This window comes from Hypanus sabinus, chromosome 24 (assembly GCF_030144855.1).
Source record: "Hypanus sabinus isolate sHypSab1 chromosome 24, sHypSab1.hap1, whole genome shotgun sequence".
In the NCBI taxonomy this organism is placed as follows: domain Eukaryota; kingdom Metazoa; phylum Chordata; class Chondrichthyes; order Myliobatiformes; family Dasyatidae; genus Hypanus; species Hypanus sabinus.
The window spans coordinates 29000149-29014423 of NC_082729.1; the positions used below are offsets into that span (position 1 = coordinate 29000149).

General features: G+C 55.8%; 1 protein-coding gene across 1 annotated transcript in view; it reads right to left on the reverse strand.

The window, feature by feature from the left end:
• The window catches only part of LOC132380724 (neural cell adhesion molecule L1-like), a 354989-nt gene that overhangs the window by 108833 nt on the left and 231881 nt on the right, over positions 1 to 14275 (reverse strand). Inside the window, exons 7-10 of the mRNA XM_059949714.1 lie at positions 12478 to 12600; positions 12207 to 12377; positions 10730 to 10841; positions 6313 to 6497 (exon numbers count right to left, since the gene is read on the reverse strand). Of these exons, the coding sequence (XP_059805697.1) occupies positions 6313 to 6497; positions 10730 to 10841; positions 12207 to 12377; positions 12478 to 12600 (591 nt within the window). The remainder of the gene's footprint in view (positions 1 to 6312; positions 6498 to 10729; positions 10842 to 12206; positions 12378 to 12477; positions 12601 to 14275) is intronic.

Consider the following 14275-nt stretch of genomic DNA (forward strand, 5'->3'; position numbering starts at 1 on the left):
AGGAGAAAGGGAGGGTCTGGAGCAGAAAGGGAGGGTCAGGGGTAGAAAGGGAGGGTCTGGGGGAGAAAGGGAGGGTCTGGAGGAGAGTCTGGGAGAGAAAGGGAGGGTCTGGGAGAGAAAGGGAGGGTCTGGGAGAGAAAGGGAGGGTCTGGGGGAGAAAGGGAGGGTCTGGGGGAGAAAGGGAGGGTCTGGGGGAGAAAGGGAGGGTCTGGGGGGTATGGGGAGAATGGGAGGGTCTGGGGGACAATGGGAGGGTCTGGTGTAGAAAGGGGGGGTCTGGAGGAGAAAGGGAGGGTCTGGAGGAGAATGGGAGGGTCTGGGGGAGAATGGGAGGGTCTGGAGGAGAAAGGGAGGGTCTGGAGCAGAAAGGGAGGGTCTGGAAGAGAATGGGTGGGTCTGGAGGATAAAGGGAGGGTCTGGAGGAGAAAGGGAGGGTCTGGGGGAGAAAGGGAGGGTTTGGGGGAGAAATGGTCTGGGGTAGAAAGGGAGGGTCTGGGGGAGAAAGGGAGGGTCTGGAGGAGAATAGGAGGGTCTGGAGGAGAAAGGGAGGGTCTGGGAGAGAATAGGAGGGTCTGGGAGAGAATAGGAGGGTCTGGAGGAGAATGGGAGGGTCTGGAGAAGAATGGGAGGGTCTGGAGGAGAAAGGGAGGGTCTGGAGGAGAAAGGGAGGGTCTGGAGGAGAATGGGTGGGTCTGGGGAGAATGGGAGGGTCTGGAGGAGAGTCTCAAGGAGAATGGGAGGGTCTGGAGGAGAATGGGAGGGTCTGGAGGAGAAAGGGAGGGTCTGAGGGAGAAAGGGAGGGTCTGGGGTAGAAAGGGAGGGTCTGGGGTAGAAAGGGAGGGTCTGGGGGAGAAAGGGAGGGTCTGGAGGAGAAAGGGAGGGTCTGGGAGAGAAAGGGAGGGTCTGGGAGAGAAAGGGAGGGTCTGGGGGAGAAAGGGAGGGTCTGGGGTAGAAAGGGAGGGTCTGGGGGAGAATGGGAGGGTCTGGAGGAGAATGGGAGGGTCTGGAGGAGAATGGGTGGGTCTGGAGGAGAAAGGGAGGGTCTGGAGGAGAAAGGGAGGGTCTGGAGGAGAATGGGAGGGTCTGGAGGAGAAAGGGAGGGTCTGGAGGAGAATGGGAGGGTCTGGAGGAGAATGGGAGGGTCTGGAGGAGAATGGGAGGGTCTGGAGGAGAATGGGAGGGTCTGGAGGAGAATGGGAGGGTCTGGGAGAGAATGGGAGGGTCTGGGAGAGAATGGGAGGGTCTGGAGGAGAAAGGGAGGGTCTGAAGGAGAATGGGAGGGTCTGGAGGAGAATGGGAGGGTCTGGGAGAGAATGGGAGGGTCTGGAGAAAGGGGGGGTCTGGAGGAGAATGGGGGGGTCTGGAGGAGAATGGGAGGATCTGGAGGAGAAAGGGAGTGTCTGGAGGAGAATGGGAGGGTCTGGAGGAGAATGGGAGGGTCTGGAGGAGAATAGGAGGGTCTGGAGGAGAAAGGGAGGGTCTGGAGGAGAAAGGGAGGGTCTGGGGGGAGAATGGGAGGGTCTGGGGGGAGAATGGGAGGGTCTGGGGGGAGAATGGGAGGGCCTGAAGGAGAATGGGTGGGTATGGAGGAGAAAGGGGGGGTCTGGAGGAGAATGGGAGGGTCTGGAGAAAGGGGGGGTCTGGAGGAGAATAGGAGGGTCTGGAGGAGACAGGGAGGGTCTGGAGGAGAAAGGGAGGGTCTGGAGGAGAAAGGGAGGTTCTGGAGGAGAAAGGGAGGGTCCGGGGGGAGAATGGGAGGGTCTGGAGGAGAATGGGAGGGTCTGGGAGAGAATGGGTGGGCCTGGAGGAGAATGGGTGGGTTTGGAGGAGAATGGGAGGGTCTCAAGGGGAATGAGAGGGTCTCAAGGAGAATGGGAGGGTCTGGAGGAGAATGGGAGGGTCTGGAGGAGAATGGGAGGGTCTGGAGAATGGGAGGGTCTGGAGGAGAAAGGGAGGGTCTGGGGGAGAATGGTAGGGTCTGGAGGAGAAAGGGAGGGTCTGGAGGAGAAAGGGAGGGTCTGGGGTAGAAAGGGAGGGTCTGGGGTAGAAAGGGAGGGTCTGGGGTAGAAAGGGAGGGTCTGGGGAGAACGGGAGGGTCTGGAGGAAAATGGGAGGGTCTGGAGAAAGGGAGGGTCTGGAGGAGAAAGGGAGGGTCTGGAGAAAGGGAGGGTCTGAAGGAGAATGGAAGGGTCTGGAGGGTCTGGGAGAGAATGGGAGGGTCTGGAGAAAGGGAGAGTCTGGAGGAGAAAGGGAGGGTCTGGAGGAGAAAGGGAGGGTCTGGAGGAGAAAGGGAGGGTCTGAAGGAGAACAGGAGGGTCAGGAAAAGGGAGGTTCTGGAGAAAGGGCGGGTCTGGGGAGAATGGGAGGGTCTGGAGGAAAATGGAAGGGTCTGAAGGAGAAAGGGAGGGTCTGGAGGAGAAAGGGAGGGTCTGAAGGAGAACAGGAGGGTCAGGAAAAGGGAGGTTCTGGAGAAAGGGCGGGTCTGGGGAGAATGGGAGGGTCTGGAGGAAAATGGAAGGGTCTGAAGGAGAAAGGGAGGGTCTGGAGAAGAATGGGAGGGTCTGGAGGTGAATGGGAGGGTCTGGAGGAGAATAGGAGGGTCTGGAGGAGAATAGTAGGGTCTGGGAGAGAATGGGAGGGTCTGGAGGAGAATGGGAGGGTCTGGAGGAGAATGGGAGGGTCTGGAGGAGAATGGGAGGGTCTGGAGGAGAATGGGAGGGTCTGGAGGAGAATGGGAGGGTCTGGAGGAGAATGGGAGGGTTTGGAGGAGAATAGGAGGGTCTGGGAGAGAATGGGAGGGTCTGGGAGAGAATGGGAGGGTCTGGAGGAGAATGGGAGGTTCTGGAGGTGAATGGGATGGTCTGGAGGAGAATAGGAGGGTCTGGGAGAGAATGGGAGGGTCTGGGAGAGAATGGGAGGGTCTGGGATTGAATGGGAGGGTCTGGAGGAGAATGGGAGGGTCTGGGAGAGAATGGGTGGGTCTGGAGGAGAAAGGGAGGGTCTGGGGGAGAAAGGGAGGGTGTGGGGTAGAAAGGGAGGGTCTGGGGGAGAATGGGAGGGTCTGGAGGAGAAAGGGAGGGTCTGGGGGAGAAAGGGTCTGGGGTAGAAAGGGAGGGTCTGGGGTAGAAAGGGAGGGTCTGGGGGAGAATGGGAGGGTCTGGGGGAGAAAGGGAGGGTCTGGGGGAGAAAGGGAAGGTCTGGGGTAGAAAGGGGGGGTCTGGAGGAGAAAGGGAGGGTCTGGAGGAGAATGGGAGGGTCTGGGGGAGAATGGGAGGGTCTGGAGGAGAATAGGAGGGTCTGGGAGAGAATGGGAGGGTCTGGGAGAGAATGGGAGGGTCTGGGAGAGAATGGGAGGGTCTGGAGGAGAATGGGAGGGTCTGGGAGAGAATGGGTGGGTCTGGAGGAGAAAGGGAGGGTCTGGGGGAGAAAGGGAGTGTGTGGGGTAGAAAGGGAGGGTCTGGGGGAGAATGGGAGGGTCTGGAGGAGAAAGGGAGGGTCTGGGGGAGAAAGGGAGGGTCTGGGGTAGAAAGGGAGGGTCTGGGGTAGAAAGGGAGGGTCTGGGGTAGAAAGGGAGGGTCTGGGGGAGAATGGGAGGGTCTGGGGGAGAAAGGGAGGGTCTGGGGTAGAAAGGGAGGGTCTGGGGTAGAAAGGGGGGGTCTGGAGGAGAATGGGAGGGTCTGGAGGAGAATGGGAGGGTCTGGGGGAGAATGGGAGGGTCTGGAGGAGAAAGGGAGGGTCTGGAGGAGAAAGGGAGAGTCTGGAGGAGAATGGGTGGGTCTGGAGGAGAAAGGGAGGGTCTGGAGGAGAAAGGGATGGTCTGGGGGAGAAAGGGAGGGCCTGGGGGAGAAAGGGAGGGTCTGGGGGAGAAAGGGAGGGTCTGGGGGAGAAAGGGAGGGTCTGGGGGAGAAAGGGAGGATCTGGGGTAGAAAGGGAAGGTCTGGGGGAGAAAGGGAGGGTCTTTAGGAGAATAGGAGGGTCTGGAGGAGAAAGGGAGGGTCTGAGAGAGAATAGGAGGGTCTGGGAGAGAATAGGAGGGTCTGGGAGAGAAAGGGAGGGTCTGGGGGAGAAAGGGAGCGTCTGGGGGAGAAAGGGAGGGTCTGGGGTAGAAAGGGAGGGTCTGGGCGGTCGGGGAGAATGGGAGGGTCTGGGGGAGAATGGGAGGGTCTGGTGTAGAAAGGGGGGGTCTGGAGGAGAAAGGGAGAGTCTGGTGGAGAATGGGAGGGTCTGGGGGAGAATGGGAGGGTCTGGAGGAGAAAGGGAGGGTCTGGAGGAGAAAGGGAGGGTCTGGAGGATGGGTGGGTCTGGAGGATAAAGGGAGGGTCTGGAGGAGAAAGGGAGTGTCTGGAGGAGAATGGGAGGGTCTGGGGAGAAAAGGAGGGTCTGGGGTAGAAAGGGAGGGTCTGGGGGAGAAAGGGTGGGTCTGGAGGAGAATAGGAGTGTCTGGAGGAGAATAGGAGGGTCTGGAGGAGAAAGGGAGGGTCTGGGAGAGAATAGGAGGGTCTGGGAGAGAATAGGAGGGTCTGGGGTAGAAAGGGAGGGTCTGGGGGAGAAAGGGAGGGTCTGGAGGAGAAAGGGAGGGTCTGGGAGAGAAAGGGAGGGTCTGGGAGAGAAAGGGAGGGTCTGGGAGAAAGGGAGGGTCTGGGAGAAAGGGAGGGTCTGGGTGAGAAAGGGAGGTTCTGGGGGAGAAAGGGAGGGTCTGGGGTAGAAAGGGAGGGTCTGGGGGAGAATGGGAGGGTCTGGAGGAGAATGGGAGGGTCTGGAGTAGAATGGGTGGGTCTGGAGGAGAAAGGCAGGGTCTGGAGGAGAAAGGGAGCGTCTGTGGGGAGAAAGGGAGGGTCTGGGGGAGAAAGGGAGAGTCTGGGGTAGAAAGGAAGGGTCTGGGGGAGAAAGGGAGGGTCTGGGGGAGAAAGGGAGGGTCTGGAGGAGAATAGGAGGGTCTGGGAGAGAATGGGTGGGTCTGGAGGAGAAAGTGAGGGTCTGGGGGAGAAAGGGAGGGTGTGGAGTAGAAAGGGAGGGTCTGGGGGAGAATGGGAGGGTCTGGAGGAGAAAGGGAGGGTCTGAGGGAGAAAGGGAGGGTCTGGGGTAGAAAGGGAGGGTCTGGGGAGAAAGGGAGGGTCTGGAGGAGAAAGGGAGGGTCTGGGAGAGAAAGGGGGGGTCTGGGAGAGAAAGGGAGGGTCTGGGGGAGAAAGGGAGGGTCTGGGGTAAAAAGGGAGGGTCTGGGGGAGAATGGGAGTGTCTGGAGGAGAATGGGAGGGTCTGGAGGAGAATGGGAGGGTCTGGGGGAGAATGGGAGGGTCTGGAGGAGAAAGGGAGGGTCTGAGAAAGGGAGGGTCTGGGGTAGAAAGGGAGGGTCTGGGGTAGAAAGGGAGGGTCTGGAGGAGAAAGGGATGGTCTGGAGGAGAATGGAAGGGTCTGGGGTAGAAAGGGAGGGTCTGGGGGAGAATGGGAGGGTCTGGAGGAGAATGGGAGGGTCTGGGAGAGAATGGGAGGGTCTGGAGGAGAAAGGGAGGGTCTGGAGTAGAATGGGAGGGTCTGGAGGAGAAAGGGAGGGTCTGGAGGAGAATGGGAGGGTCTGGAGGAGAATGGGAGGGTCTGGGGGAGAATGGGAGGGTCTGGGGTAGAAGGAGGGTCTGGGGGAGAGTCTGGAGGAGAAAGGGAGGGTCTGGGAGAGAAAGGGAGGGTCTGGGAGAGAAAGGGAGGGTCTGGGTTAGAAAGGGAGCGTCTGGAGGAGAAAGGGAGGGTCTGGAGGAGAATGGAAGGGTCTGGGGGAGAATGGGAGGGTCTGGAGGAGAAAGGGAGGGTCTGGAGGAGAATGGGAGGGTCTGGGAGAGAATGGGAGGGTCTGGAGGAGAAAGGGAGGGTCTGGAGGAGAATGGGAGGGTCTGGAGGAGAATGGGAGGGTCTGGAGGAGAATGGGAGGTTCTGGGAGAGAATGGGAGGGTCTGGAGGAGAAAGGGAGGGTCTGGAGGTGAATGGGAAGGTCTGGAGGAGAAAGGGAGGGTCTGGAGAAGAATGGGAGGGTCTGGAGGAGAATGGGAGGGTCTGGAGGAGAAAGGGAGGGTCTGGAGGAGTATGGGAGGGTCTGGAGGAGAATGGGAGGGTCTGGAGGAGAATGGGAGGGTCTGGAGGAGAATGGGAGGGTCTGGGAGAGAATGGGAGGGTCTGGTTGAGAATGGGAGGGTCTGGGAGAGAATGGGAGGGTCTGGAGGATGCAGAAGAAGAGGGGAAGGTGGGTGGGCAGGATTATGGGAATGTGGGCTGGTGAAGAGCTAGAGTGCGAGGCGACGTGTGAGGGTGAGGAACCCCACTTACCCTCCACGGAGACGCTGAAGGTGTGCTTGGCCTGACCCTGCCCGTTCCTGGCGATGCAGCGGTACTCCCCGTGATCTTCCTCCACCACCTCCGCAATCTTCAGGGTCTTGTTGAAGTTCTCGTAGCTGAGGCGACCGCTGGGAAGGATCCCGTCAAGCCTGTCCCATTGCACGGTGGGAGTCGGGCTGTGCATGGACAACACAAGGCTTGGCTAGAGATTCCTCTCACTGTCACCCTGAGGACCCAACTGTATAGAGCAGGCAGCATATAACCAAACCATGGGAGCAGAATTAGGCCATTTCAGCCCATCAGGTCTTCTTTGCCATGGCTGATTTATTATCTCTCTCATCCCCATTCTCCTGTCTTCTCCCCATAACTGATACCCTGACTAATCAAGAACTTACCAACCTCCGCTTTAAATACTCCCTATGACCTGGCCTCCACAGCTGCCTGTGGCAACAGTCCACAGATTCACCACCCTTGGGCTGAAGAAACCCCTCCTCATTAACACTCTAGATAGACAACCCTCTTTTCTGTGACTGTGCCCTCTGGTCCTGGACCCTCCCATTATAGGAAATACTCACTCTGTCTAGGCCTTTTAACATTCGATAGGTATCAATGAGATCCCTCTCATTCTTCTAAACCCCAGTGAGTACAGGCCCTGAGCCATCAAACGTTCCTCATATGTTAACCCTTTTATTCCCAGAATCATTATCATGAACCTCCTCTAGATCCTCTCTGATGCTAGCACATTTTTTCTTAGATACTGCTCCCAACCCCCCAAATGCGGCCTGACCAGTGCTTTTTCAAAGCCTCAGCATTACATCCTTGCTTTTAAATTCTAGTCCTCTCAAAATGAATGATAACATTGCATTCGCTTTCCTTACTGTGATTCAACCTGCAAGTTAACCTTTAATTACCCTGCACCAGGACTGCTAAGTTGGCTCTGCCTGAAGGAGTACATGTACCAGGCTTACTATGGAAGGGTTTGAAAGCCTGCTCCTCAAGTTCTTTAGTGCCACGCTCCTGATCCCACGGTGCAGGGGATTTCGGAACCATGCACCAAGACCTCGGCTGAACTGGCAGTGGGGAGGGTGCTCCCTGACAGACCCATCCATCACAACCAGAGATCTTTCACGGGACGAGTTCCATCCCTCTGCGGATTTGGCACCGCAGGAAGGATGGAAAGATTCTTGGCCGTGTTCATCCTGAGCAGCAATGTAATGAAGCATTGTCTAATCGTTCCGTTCGTCCTGAGAACAGAGGATTCTCTGATCCCAGCAACGTATGCCAAGTCAGACACCTCCTGGCAGATCAGCTCACTGAACAGAGAAGACTGCAGCACAGTCCAGGCCCTTCAGCCCATGATGTGCTGACCTTTAACCTACTAGAAGATGAATCTAATCCTTCCCTCCCACATAGCTGCCCACCTTTCTAAGAGGTTCTTAAGTGCTCCTAATGCTTTATAATCACCTATAACAGGGCATTCTATGTAAAAAACTTATCTCTGACATCCCCCTTCCCCATGTTTGCCTCTGATCACCTGAAGATTATGTTCCCTCCTATTTGCCTTTTGGAAAAGGTCTCTGGCTGTCCACTCGATCTGTCCATTTTATGCCTCTTTCAAGTCACCTTGCATCCTCCTTCGCTCCAAAGAGAAAAGCCCTAGCTTGGAAGCAGAATTAGGCTATTTGGCCCATCGAGTCTGCTCTGCCATTTCATCATGATCCAATATTCCTCTCAGCCCAAATCTCCTGCCTTCTCCCCGTATCCCTCCATGCCCTGACCAATCAAGGAACTATCATCCTCTGCCTTAAACGTACCCAATGACTTGGCATGTGGCAGTGAATTCCACTCACAGGCTAACAAAATCCTTCCTCAGCTCCGTTCTAAAAGGACTTCCCTCCATTCTGAGGCCATGCCGTCTGCTCTTCAGACTCTCCCACCAGAGGAAACATCCTCTCCATTTCCACTCTATCGAGGCCTTTCACCATTCAACAGGTTTCAATGAGGTCACCTCTTATTTTTCTGAATTCCAGTGAGCACAGGCCCAGAGCAATTAAACGTTCTTCATATGACAAGTATTCAAACCCGGGAATTATTTTTGTGGGCCTCCTTTGAACCCTGTCCAGTTTCAGCAGCACATCCTTTCTCAGATCAGGGGCCCAAAACCGCTCACGGTACTCCGAGCAAGACATGGCAAGAGCTTCATGAAGTCTTGCTTTTATATTCCAGCCCTCTTGAGATAAACTCTAACCTCACGTTTGCCTTCCTCACCACAGGCTCGACCTGCAAATCAGCCTTTAGGGAAATCTGAACAAGCACTCCCAAGTCCCTTTGCACCTCAGTTTTTTTGCATTTTCTCTCATTTAGAAAATAGTTAACCTTATCACTTCTTCTACCAAAGTGCCTGACCATACACTTCCTGACACTGAATTCCATCTGCCACTTCTTTGCCCATTCTCCTAATTGGTCTAAGTCCTTCTGTAACCTCGCTTCTTCCTCAAAACTACCTGCCCCTCCCTCCTATCTTCATGTTGTCTGCAAACTTTGCAGCAAAGCCATCAATTCCATTATCCAAATCATTGACATATAACATAAAAAGAATCAGTTCCGACACAGGCCCCTGTGGAACACCGCTAGTCACTGGCAGCCAGCCAGAAAGGGCTCCCTTTTATCCCCACTCTTTGCCTCCTGCTAGTCAGCCTCTGCTTTATCCATGCTAGAATCTTGTGTTTGGAGCTTGTTAAGCAGCCTCATGTGTGGCACCTTGTCAAAGGCCTTCTGAAAATCCAAGTACCGATTCTCTTTTGTCTATCCTGCTTGTAATTTCTTCAAAGAATTCCAACAGGCTTTTCAGGCAAGATTTTCCCTCGAGGGAAATTCCCTTGAGGCCATTCTGACTATGGCCTCCAAGTACCCCGAAACCACGTCCTTAAAAATCGACTCCAACACCTTCCCAGCCACGGAGGTGAGACTAGCCCATAGCTTCCTTCCTTCTGCCCCTCTCCCTTCTTGAAAAGTGGAGAGACATTCGCAATTTTCCAGTCTTCCAGAACCATTCCAGAATCTAGTGATTCTTGAAATATCATTACTAATGCCTAATGCCTCCGTAATCTCTTCAGCCACCTTTTTCAGAACCATGGTCCAGGTGACCTTCAGAACCTCCAGTTTCCCAAGATCCTTCTCTCCAGTAGTGGTAACTTCACACACTTCACGACACTCGGGATTTCTACCATGCAGCTGGTGCCTTACACAGTGAACGACAGACATGCTCTCTACTCCAGGCAACATCCTGGTCAATCTCCTCTGAGGTTGGGAGAGCGCACACTGGTCCTCATCAGCGCATCAGCAGTGGAAGGGGTGAGCAGCTTCAAGTTCCGGGGGGTGGGGGGGGGGGTGTCAACATCTCAGAGGATCTATCCTGGATCCAACAAACCGCTTTGTTAGAATTTTGAGGAGAGTTACTATGTCACCAGATAGTCTGTAAATTTTCTACTGGCTGCAGCCTCCGATGATCCCATGCTCGGAGGCATCACTGCACAGCAGAACAAGGGGGTGCAGAAGGTGTAGATGTAGCCACCTCTATCACGAGCACAACATCACTAAGGACCCTCACCATGAGGGTACATATCTCCTCTTGTTACTAACAGTGAGGTGTACAAGAGTCCACACTGGTGTCTTCACCTCCACTACCAGATTTCTGAGTGGTTCATGAACCCACGAACACCACCTCTTTATTCCTTTTTGTTTGCACCAATTACTTCCGAAATCTTTTGTAACTTTTATTTATCTGCACTGTGCTGCTGCTGAAAATCAATGAATTTCACCTCACGTGAGTCAGTGATATGATTCTGAATCACTGTTCGCTCTCACATTATGGAGACGTCAACTCCGGTATCTGTGAACTGCCAGTTTTCATCTGCAGATTTCCCTGATTGTCACAACGACAGCTAGCTCCTGGTGATTCCAGTTGTCCCAGGCAGCGTTCTACTGATGTTACCCCAGGGTCTGAGTTAAAGTATCGTCAGAGGGAAGAACTGGTTCAAAGAGAAAAGTTTCCCATGATATGATGTGATCCAAACTATTCCGTCCTCTCCAAATCCAGCTCCCCCCCGACCACCACCCCGCCATCCAAATCATTCTACCGTTCCACAGGCCTGGCCCCAAAATACTCTCAGCCCCTCTGCAGAGCTTCACTCTCACCCCACCCCACATCCAGTCACTCAGACCAGCTCCCACCCTCCCTGCCCCAGAGCCGCCTGGGCCCCGGCCACTGCGATCATAACAGCCCTTCGAAAACACCACTCCTGCCCTACTCCACACTCAACTCCCTCGCTTGTCACCCACCCTTCCCTGCCCTAGACCGGCTCTGGTGCTGTGCCCCAGCCCTGGGCACTGCCATCAAGATACTCACAGCCCTTCTGCGAAGCACTCCAGGTACAGCGGGTGCCCTCGGAGAGCCAGCCGGGAGCTGCTGGAACCCCTGGGATGCAGCAGCCGCGGCTTCCGGAGCTTCACGGAGTTTGCTGCAGGGGAACGAAGACCGTCAGTGAGGGGCAGCCAGCGGGCAGCGGAGACGTGGGGAGGGGTGCGATTAGTGAGCAGGCGAGCAGGGTACGAGTGGGGCAAGTGAGGGGGGGGAGACAGGAGGGGCAGGAAAGCAAGGGGAGGTGGGGGATTGAGGGGGAAGAGGGAGGGGTGAATGAGCAAGGGAGGAGTCGTGGGGGCGGAGGGAGTGGTGAGAGTATGGCAGAGAAAGGGAGTGAGGAGCGGAGAGGAGAGGGGGCTGGGGAGCAAGGGACGGGGAGATTGAGGGAGCAGAGGGAAGACAGGGGCAGGAGGCGTGAGCAAGGGGACAGGGCAAGCGAGGGCGCGGAGAGCGTAGGGACAGTGGGAGGAGGACAGCAGAGGGTGGAAGGGAGGAGGTGGGGCGTGGGGGGGGCAACCTCTCAGTTTCTCACACAAGAGGCTGGTAATTCAGCGGAACACACACAAAAGAGTGCCACAGTAGCGTAGCAGTTTGCACGACACTATTGCAGCTCTGGGCGTCAGAGTTCAGAGTTCACTCCTGGCAGCCCCATTCTTGGTTCTCCAGTTTCCTCCCACAGTCCAAAGACATACCGGTTAGTAGGTCAATGGGCAATTGTAAATTGTCCCGGGATTAGGGTAAAATCGGGTTTGGCAGGGGTTCTGGAGTGGTGTGGCTCTAAGGACCATGAGGGCCTATTCCACACTGCATCTGCAAATAAATAAAACACTGGACCAACAGCATCTCTGGAGAATAAACAGTTGACGTATCAGGCTGAGAGTCTTCATCAGGGTTTCAGCTCGCAATGTCGACAGGTCATGACCCTCAGAAGGTGCCCTCGAGTTCCTCCAAGCGTTTTGTGTGTGTGTGTGTGTGTGTGTGTGTGTGCAGTAGAGATCGCCCCAGTCGTTCAGTCTGCCACGCTGCACAGACGCAGGCTAGACAGCAGGGGGAGACAGACAGACACACGGAACCCACAACAATTCTCTCTTCACCAGACGCCGCTGAGACTGCTTGAAGGGCAGGAGAGGGTTGTGGCTGAGCGGGTGTGCAGAAATCTGGTCAACAAGGGCAGTTTTACAGTGTGGAGACACGGGAGCAACACACACACAAAATGCTGGAGGAAAGGAGGGGAATAAACAGTCGACATTTTGGTCAGAGACCCTGAATCAGGACTGGAAAGGAAGAGGGCAGAAGCCAGAATAAGGAGGTTTGGTTAAGATAAGGAGTATAAGCTGGCAGATGAGGGAGAAGGTGGGACGAAGAGGAGGTAATCTGATGGGAGGGGAGCGTGGAGGGAGGAAGAGCACCAGAGAGAAGTGGTAGTCTCTACAATAGATCTCGTCAGAGAAGGGCTACTCACACGTGGTGACTTCAAGTGCGATGGGTTCCTTCTGGATAATGGTGCGTGTGCCTGGGATCTGGGCGTAGCAGGTGTAGTCCTCCAGGCTATCACCCACCTGCAGGTTGGAGAAGTACAGGTTCCCATCCTGACCCTGCGATATTCGCTCATTCCGCTTGATATTGAACATCTCTGCGGGAGACAGTAAAAGCCGGAAGCCCCATTTAGGATTCATCCCTGAAGAAGCACACGGGATGAGGGCGCGGGCGGGCGGGCGGGAGGGGTTACTCACTGCTCGTCATCCAGATGATCATAGAGGACGCCATGCTGGGCGGAGGGTTGCACTGGAGAGCCAAGGACTCTCCCTCCTCTCTCTTCAAGTGCTGGATGCTCTCCTTGGGCCACTTAGGGGTGCCTGAGAAGTTGCAAGGAAAGAGTGAAATTTGATTCCTCCTCTCTGCGGTTTCTCGCGAAGTCACGAGCACAGCAGTTGTCGCACCAAGCAGTGACACATTCTGACAGGTATATGAACAGGAAAGGGTGTGTGTCTAAGGTGGGTAAATGAGTCTCGCTCGGGTAGGCAGATGGACTGGTATGGATGAGACCACCACACTACAGCAGAGGTACAGGCCCTTTGGCCCACAATGTTGTGCCATTAAAACAGCGAGACTTGATCCCCTCCGCCTGTGTGTAGTCCACATCCCTTCAGCCTCTGCCCACCTAAGACCCTCTGAAACACCTCTATTACATTTGCCTCAACCACCACCCCAGTAGCATATTCCAGACACCCACAAGGAAAAAGCTAAATTCCATTCCTCCTTGGATCTGTCGAAATCCCTGTCGACAACTGCACTCAAACTTCAGTCCTTTACTACGACGGTTCCCCCTCACCGACCAGCCATTTTCCGATATATCGAGACTACAAGAAGAGATTCCAAGGCTTTGTGGCCATGAGGGCAAGCCAGTGCTATGCCTGACCGAAGTGTCCCGAATATTGGGAAAATGGAATAGCGGATCAGCCATCGGAGGCTTCTGTACCTGGATTGAACTCTCTCTCTCACATCGGTGCGAAGATTTTGTTGTTGACTCTTGAGTCAGAGAACTTGGAAAACTTGGGGAGGAAGTGACACAACAGACTTTAACATGGTAAATCAGCGAGTATTTTTGTTGCCTTGATAGTCTCCCCTCTCACTATGTGACACCTCTCTGACCCTTTATTAAGAGGGGGAGGGGTGAGAGAGAGGAGAGGGGGAGAGGGAGGGGAAAGAGAGAGGGAGGGGAAAGAAAGAGGAGAGGGAGAGAGGGGGAGGGAGAGAGGGAGAGCGGGAAGAGAGAGAGAGGGAGGAGAGAGAGGGAGGGGGAGAGGGAGGGAGGGAGAGGGGGAAGAGAGAGAGAGGGAGGAGAGGAGAGAGGGGGGAGGGGCAGAGGGGGGAGGGAGTCAGGAGAGAGAGGGGGAGAGGAGGGGGGGAGAGAGGAGAGAGAGGGGGAGAGAGGAGAGAGAGAAGGGGGAGGGAGAAAGGAGACAGAGGGGGGAGGGAGAGAGAGGGGGGGAGGGAGAGAGAGGGGGAGGGAGGGGGAGGGAGAGAGAGAGGGGGAGGGAGAGAGAGGGGGAGAGCAAGAGGGGGAGAGGGAGAGAGGAGAGAGAGGGGGAGGGAGAGAGGAGAGAGAGGGGGAGGGAGGTGAGAGAGAGGGGAGAGAGGGGGGAGGGAGAGGGGAGGGAGAGAGAGAGGGGGAGGGGGGAGGGAGAGAGAGAGGGGGAGGGAGAGAGAGGGGAGAGCAAGAGGGGGAGAGGGAGAGAGGAGAGAGAGGGGGAGGGAGAGAGGAGAGAGAGGGGGAGGGAGAGAGAGGGGAGAGAGGGGGAGGGAGAGGGGAGGAAGAGAGAGAGGGAGAGGGAGAGAGGGGGGAGAGGAAGAGAGAGGGGGAGAGGGAGAGAGGGGGAGAGAGGGGGAGGGAGAGAGGGGGAGGGAGAGAGAGGGGGAGGGAGAGAGGAGAGAGAGGGGGAGAGAGGAGAGAGAGGGGGAGGGAGAGAGAGGGGGAGAGCAAGAGGGGGGAGAGGGAGAGAGGAGAGAGAGGGGGAGAGGGAGAGAGGA